The 7,815-nt window shown below is 41.3% G+C and overlaps 1 protein-coding gene across 1 annotated transcript; it reads left to right on the top strand.

The window, feature by feature from the left end:
• Positions 1–864: 864 nt before the first annotated feature.
• On the top strand, positions 865–7,023 carry SLC35D3 (solute carrier family 35 member D3). The gene is made up of 2 exons (XM_026666025.2): positions 865–1,300; positions 5,965–7,023. Exons 1-2 carry the CDS (start codon positions 865–867, stop codon positions 6,789–6,791), a joined length of 1,263 nt encoding a protein of 420 aa, XP_026521810.2. The 3' UTR covers positions 6,792–7,023.
• Positions 7,024–7,815: the final 792 nt, after the last annotated feature.

The raw sequence follows: 7,815 nt of genomic DNA, 5'->3' as shown, positions 1-7,815 counted from the left end.
ATTTCCGTATAAGGACACTAACCCTAATTAATTTAATAAGGACGGATGGCTATTCCATTAGCAAATTGTGCGCGGAAAAGCATCGACGGGGACCCGGGTTTCTCAGCTCGGTTTTCGCTTTGTTTTGCCACCGCGCTCCTGCGGTGCAAGGGCGAACCCGGGTGAGTGAGTGGTTTTTTTGTGCTGACGAGACACGGCAAAGGCAACCGTCGAGTTTTGTGCATTAAAATATATATTTATTTATATAACACGTGGGGGGGGGGGAGGGTCGCCCCACCCTCGGACCTTTTTTTTTTTAAAAAAATTCAGCTCCACTCTTCCTCTCCTTCCTTTTTCTTCCAGGAACAAAGCAGACCCGTGATTCATAAAAGCCAGAACAATCTCAGCGGGTCAAGTGGGAAGCGCGGCCAATACGCTCTTCCGATTGTCCCCGTTTCATTAAGGTAATGGGAAGCGCCGGGGCACCCAGCCCCCCTCTGCGTCAGCAACAGCAGCTGGGGGATCTGGTAGGCTGCCGGTGGCCGAATCTGCGGAGACATTTCCCAGCGGATCCTGCCCCCCCTGCCGCCCACCACGATTGATCACCGACCGTCCCCCTTCCGCCGCTAAGCCCTCCGCCGTCAAGCGGCTGCGCTCGGGGGCTTGCCGGCAAAGTTGTCTCTTGCTTCTTTCCGAAAGCTGCTCAGGCGCGGAGCCCCCTGGCACCCCCGGAGGCTCCCAGCCAGGAGAGGAGCGCTGCTCTTTCCCGTGCCTGAGGGAGAGAGAGAGAGAGAGAGAAAGAGGCGGGAGCGGAGCGCCGACGGCTTGGGCGGTTAGGAGCCGGGGTGTGTGTGTGTTGTGTGTGTGTGTTGGTGGGGGGGCAGCATGCAGCTGTGCCGGGGCCGCGCGTTGGGCATCTCCGTGGCGGTGGCGCACGGGGTTTTCTCCGGCTCGCTCAACATCCTGCTGAAGTTTCTCCTCAACCGTTACCACTTCACCTTTCTGACGGTGCTGCAGTGCCTGACCAGCTCCACGGCGGCGCTCAGCCTGGAGGTGCTGCGGCGGCGGGGCGCCCTACAAATGCCGCCCTTCAGTTTCAGCTTGGGGCGCGCTTTCGCTGGGGCCACGCTCCTCTCCACGCTGCAGTCCAGCCTCACCCTCTGGTCCCTGCGCGGGCTCAGCCTGCCCATGTACGTGGTCTTCAAGCGCTGCCTGCCCCTCGTCACCCTCCTCATCGGCGTCCTGGTGCTCAAGAACGGCATCCCCTCCCTCGGGGTGTCGGTGGCCGTCCTTATCACCACCTGCGGGGCTGCTCTGGCAGGTGAGTGCGAGCCAGAGGAAGAGGCTCCACGCGGCTCCTCGGCAGCCCAGCTCCCCTTCCTTGCACCAGGAGTCTTGTAATTCCTGCTCTGTCCCTTCTCCCGGCCCTCCCCCCCTCCCTCCACTATTGCCCCTCCATATAATCCCCCTTCCTGTCATTCTTTTCATACTTGCTCCCACCCCAAACCTTGGCACATACATCTCACCTTCCACCTCTCTCTCTCTCTCTCTCTCTGCTCAACCTACCATCACCCCACCAGCACTCCAATTCCCCCTCTTAAATCTTCATTTGCTTTCCCCTTCCCCTGCTCCCACCAGTTATGTTTTACCCCTTCCAGGTTTCCCTGGTTTATTATTACACTCCTATGGGACTCTAGACCAGGGGTTCCCAACCTGGGGTGCTCGCACCCCCTGGGGGTGCGAGACGATATTCCAGGGGATGCGAGAAAAGTCCAGGTAAATAATAGGATATTGGCTATATGTTGGCATTTTTATTTATTATGCAATAGATTAACTTTGTTTTCATTTTAGAGTTAAGTATCGTTATTTAGTGGCCGTCACATACATAGCTGAAAAGATTCAATCCTACCATATATTTAACGCGTTCAGTAGTTCCTAAAGTCTAAATTTCAGGGGGTGCGAGGTTCGAGTGAAATTTCTTTAGGGGTGCGGGGCGAAAAAAAGGTTGGGAACCACTGCTCTAGACCAACCACCTCATAGTTGTTGTGCTCAACAACAAGTATTCTTCCCCTCCCCCATCCCATTAATTTTTCAGTCTGTCTTCTCATAATTCATATCTTTGCGTCCTGATGTCCTTTCTTGTGGGTTGTTTTAAATTCTCTTCCATTCCTACCAGGATAGGTGCTGTTCACACTCCACATGCTTTAGACCCCTTTTTTCTCACCTAATTCTACCTCCCCCCCCCCAAAAAAAACCTTACAGCCTCCGTTCTACACATTTTAAGGCTTTGATTGGTACTTTGGGATATGAAGAGCAAACCATCAAAGTCCTGGCCTTTGCTTTTCCCCATCGTGCCTCCTCCCAAAGCTACCATACAATTAGCAGAGTCTTCTTTTGGTCTCCCCCATATTCTGCTGGCAAGACTTCAGGTCTTCTGGTACCTGCTGCTTCCTAAGCGCAACCCTATGTGCTTAGAAGGCACAACCCTATGTGAACCAAATGCATGGGGCAGATATGAAGGCCATTCAGTTACTGGCTCCTGGCAAATAGAAATGCTTAATATATACAGCTGCGTGCACAAACCTAAAGGTAAAGTGACCTGCCTTCCCTCCTTCTATAGCCTTAGATATATCCTGGCTAAAAATGCAATAATGCACTGTGTGAAGCTGTCCATTTCTAACCTTACTTTGGCTGTGCTACTTTCTGCTTTTGATTCCATACCAGCTCATAGCACACTTCCTCTGTCTTTCAATAATTAAAGTTTATGGGGTTCCCCTGTGCTTTTTCTCACATGATAAATGCTCATTTATCCTTCAGCTTATGAAGGCTGAAGCAGTCACATGTTGTTTTTTGCTTGCCATATATATATATATACACATACATACATACACGCACACACACATACATACACACTGGTGGGTACAACAACTTTTAATTCATAACAAAATATACTTTCCCACAAATAATAGTAGCAGTTATGGATTATGGATGATTCTTATCCTTCATGGATGTTACTTTTTGTACAGAAGAGCTGATACTTGAAGTGATCCAGCTGGTTTTCCCCAATTCTGCTTTTCCCCCCTTCTTCATCCTCCTTGTTACTTAAAGCTGCCTAACTTCCTCTGTCACATTACAAGCTTTTGCCAAGGATGAGAAGAAACTCTTGTGAAAAGCTGCATCATGGATCTCCTGGGCAGTGTCATTGCTTCTATAATCCTTAATTAAAGTCTATTATCATCACCTTAATAGAAGGGCAGGGAGGGATGGAGGAGGCAATAATTGAGTTACCACACTTTCTGGTGCAAAGTACAGCGAGGCGGGTGAGGGATTCAAACATACAGTAATGTTAAAATCTTGGGTTGATTGCCTGTTGCTTTTAGGTTGACATAAAAAAGGTCTGAGCTGAATATAAATGAATAAAATGTCCAGGCAGTTCTAAGTGACATCCTCTTGTTATTGTTATCATTATTAAAAAGAGGGTTTGTATTTATTTTCTAATGGAGACACAATATTTTTGTTTTGCCTGGAAATTTGTGAAAATTTGATCACTAACAACTAACTAAACATGCACCCTCTAAACAGATCTGACTACATTCTGAAGCAACAATAGTAGATAACTAAATTTTCCACGTATGTTTCTGCGATATAAGATCTTTGTAAATATCAATACTGAGTCTACCTGCTCCCAAGTGGTATTGTTTTCACAACTGTTCTAAACGAACGTTATTAGATATTTTCATTTATTTGTATTTTTAAAAGAAATAATAAGAAAAGGAAAGATACAAAACACAGTTTCATTGTTGAAGCTCTTTTTTATGCTTAGGGTGTTTTTTTTTTTTTTTTTGCTGGTACGTGTTATCTACGGATATACTGCTATAGTTATGCTATGCTTCCTTAGAAATACCCAGCAATGAGAAGTATTTGAAATAGGTCTCCGGATACAATTGTGAACATCTCTTTGTATTACTGAGATTATCTGTGCTGTCTTTTTATATATATTTTTTCCTATACAGCAGTAGCAAAAAATGTCCTGATTTTGCCTCTAACTTTTGATTCTGTGTCTCTAGTTTGATAATCCGACCAAATGAAGAGAGGGGAACCTTTCCACTTGAAGGAAATTCTGCTCACTCCTATGCTTTAATTCTTAATTACAGTCATAAGAACATAATAGCCATGTTGGATCAGATCAAAGAGCCAATCTGGTCCACAATTCTGTTTCCATAGTAGCCAACCAGCTGCTTCTGGGGCCATCACAAATAGGACATGTGGCCAATAGTCCTTTCTTGTTATTTCTTAGCAGCTGGTGTTCAGAAATGCTGCCTCAGATACGAGAAGCATTTCATAGCCATCATGACTACAGCTTATTTTATAGTTAGTTTTGATTGGTTTTAAGCAGCTTTTAAAAAATATCACTCCCTCTTATTAAATTGTTATATTGTTTTTAATGTTTAATATTAAAGCAATTATGTTTGATTATTGTTGGATTTGAATTATTGTTATTAAACTGAGAGCAACAGAGAAAATTTTATGTCTTAAATTTGACTAATTCCTAAAAAAAGAGAGAGAGAGAATCATCTTTTCATCTTATTGGAGTAAATTTTGTAGTTTAATTTTGGAAAGTTGGTGAAATTCTCCTCTTTATCTAACCTGAATACTGAACAGTATTCTGTTCCATTGGATAACACCACGCCCATTAAATGAGAGAAAAATTAATCCTCATTGTGCAGACACTTCTACATTGAATTTTCTTGCAAATCATTGGAACAGTAAAATAATTTAAAGATGATTCTAAGCAATACCTGTGTACAGATTAGCTTTGCCTGATTTAGGGCTTCCAATGATGCTTTAAGAGTATTATCTCTACAAGTTGGATTAAGGTAAAATAAAAAAAATTAATATTCACAATAATAACCCTAATCCAGATAGTCACTGCTGTGCCTCAATCTAACATTCTTAAACCATACATAGTTTACCATTCAAAATAAATCCTAATTGGTATTAGCTCTGCAAAATTAAGTTATGTCTAAGAATGGACGCAGCTTCAGAATCTGGTTTCTATAATTTATGATTCATTTTTGAGTTTGAAGCAGTCTATTTCTGATAGGTTGTGCATTTTGGATTCTCTTTACTCATGCCGTACCTTATTTCAGTTATCGGTAGATAAATTTGATGAATGGTTGTCAGTATGTAGAATAAGAGTAGATTGTTATCCCATAGATCTTTTCAACAAACATTTCCATTATCACTGATCTTTGCATTGGTTCTGTTGACTAAGGATGTTTGGAACTGTAATCACCAAAAGAAAAAGTTTTATTGCCTTTCCTGAAAGCAGAACATTCATAAATTAATACAGGAATATAAAGTTTCCCTTATCAGATTTGTTCAAAACTTTTCTAGTTCAACTTTTTTTCCAGCATTGGCCAGATATATTTATAGAATAGAATAGAATAGAATAGAATAGAATAGAATAGAATAGAATAGAATAGAATAGAATAGAATTCTGTATTGGCCAAGTGTGGTTAGACACACAAGGAATTTGTCTTGGTGCAAATACTCTCAGTATACATAAAAGAAAAGATACATTAATCAAGAATCATAAGGTACAACACGAAATGATAGTCATAGGGTACAATCAACAATCAAATCCTACTAGGAAACAGTCAATATAAATCGTAAGGATACAAGTGACAAAGTTACAGTCATACAGTCACAAGTGGAAGGGGATGAGTGATAAGGAGTGATGAGAAGATTAATAGTAATAATAGTGCAAACTTCATAAATAGTTGGACAGTGTTGAGGAAATTATTCCCAAGCAGTTCCCAAGTAAATTGATGATAGTTCTTAGCAGTTTATTCCATGTATCCTAAAACACTTGTAGCTAATAGCTCATTAAAGCCTATCTTCTACTGATGTAGTTTATATAACAATGACAAAATATATTTAAAGTGTATTTAATTTTCTCTCTCTTTCTTTCAAAATTGGCAGGTGCAGGTGACCTGACTGGTGATCCCATTGGGTATGTGACTGGAGTTCTGGCTGTGTTGGTACATGCAGGATATTTGGTGGTGATTCAAAAAATGAGTGCAGATAGCGATTACGGGCCTCTGACAGCCCAATATGCCATTGCAGTTTCAGCCACACCTTTTCTCATCCTATTTGCCTTTGCCAGCATGGAAGCTATCAATATCTGGTCGTTCCCAGGATGGAAAGATCCCCTTATGACATTCATCTTTTTTGCCTGTGTCTTATTGGGCTGTGCCATGAATTTTACAACCCTTCATTGCACTTACATTAACTCAGCTGTAACCACTAGTTTTGTTGGTGTTGTGAAGAGCATTGCAACCATCACAGTTGGTATGGTAGCGTTCAATGATGTGGAACCCACAAAGCTGTTCATAGTAGGCGTGGTAGTAAACACTATAGGCTCCATCACGTATTGTGTGGTCAAGTTTATTGAGACAAGGAAACAGAGTAATTATGAAGATCTGGAAGAGGAACTTAGAGAAGAAGAGAAGAAAGACTGTGACGGAGGTCAACCACCCTTTTCAATGGAGGAGATGCCTAAGGAGGCAGAATCTGGAGATCCAATAATGAACGAGTCAGCAGATGAAAACAAACAGCACAGCACAGAAGAGATGGGCAGCACTGGAGAAGAAAGAAATACTACTGTTGTTCCTGTAGATGGTAGTACTGAAGAACTTAACAGAAACTCACTAAAGAATGCCTATCTTGGAATATGGAGGTTAATTAGGGGGGCTAATTATGCAAAGAAAGATTATCTAGTAGAAAATGAAGAGTTACCAAGTCCCTGAAGAGTAATTCTGTAACAAATTCTAATCAAGAATCTATGTCTTTTATTCCTTGTGGTGGGAATATGGACCAACAAATGCTTTCATACATTCATTAAAAAAAAAAAGCTTAATGGTTTAATGTGGAAATTTTATCTCATTCTAATGGAACAAAAGCACCAGGTTCATGCTTAGATTCAATGAATTTTCATTTGTCAGGGTACATGATTTCAGATCAGGACCAATAAAGCAGACATTTCACACTGGAAATCCTAGTTTTATATCCATAGAAGTCAGCTAGATAAGATTTACAGGTTCCTCCCTGAATGCTTCTAGAAGCCTTAATATAATTATTCCAAGATGTTTAATGCCATAAACAAAATCTAAAGTTTTCTTCCCCTTAAGATAGTGTAAAAAAAGGAGAAAATATTGGGTTTCATGTGAGCTGAATTAAACAAGGAGAAAAAAATAACGGCCAGAATGGATGTTGTACATATTATTCAGGATTTGTAGGCTATCCTTACCATATATGAATGAAAGTCAAATCATAAGATTCTGCTAAAAATTCTATAGCATCCATTTTAAATTCTACCTCTCTAAAATGAATACTTGTGAATATAAACATACATAAAGAAGTATATTTATTACCACAGAGTGTATAGACTATTCTGAGGTGCAATGCTTCTGAACTTGAAGAAACTGCATCTAGAGCTGTCCTATTAAATGTATCTAATACCTTTTAGATCACAGATCTAGAAATCATAACCAGGTCTTGTATCAATGAATTATATATGTGGAAGGAATTCATAGTGTTTTGCATGAGATACACTTACCTTTTTGGACTCCATGGACTAACCCCTTTTTCTGGTCTGGGCTGCCAAACCAACTGGTGTCTTCACACTCCTATAATATGAAGGGAAGCCCTGGTTACAAGAAAGAAAAGTATCTACTGTGGTTCAAAATATTAAGCACATAGAATTCTTGATCCTACCAAGGTATAGTCAGAACCAGCCTCCCCACCTGGGGGCACTATAGTGAGGGAAAAGGT

This window comes from Notechis scutatus, chromosome 1 (assembly GCF_049901735.1).
Source record: "Notechis scutatus isolate UNSWTSFEM ecotype Mainland chromosome 1, rNotScu1.2, whole genome shotgun sequence".
Classification (NCBI taxonomy): domain Eukaryota; kingdom Metazoa; phylum Chordata; class Lepidosauria; order Squamata; family Elapidae; genus Notechis; species Notechis scutatus.
The sequence above is the reverse complement of the archived record's forward strand: the minus strand, read 5'-3'. Positions and strand labels throughout refer to the sequence as shown.

Bases quoted from the DNA above. Each gene is read 5' to 3' on its own strand.
- SLC35D3 (XM_026666025.2), top strand. From the start codon at position 865: ATGCAGCTGTGCCGGGGCCGCGCGTTGGGCATCTCCGTGGCGGTGGCG. The intron at 1,301-5,964 runs GTGAGTGCGAGC...CAAAATTGGCAG, and splicing joins CTGCGGGGCTGCTCTGGCAG to GTGCAGGTGACCTGACTGGT.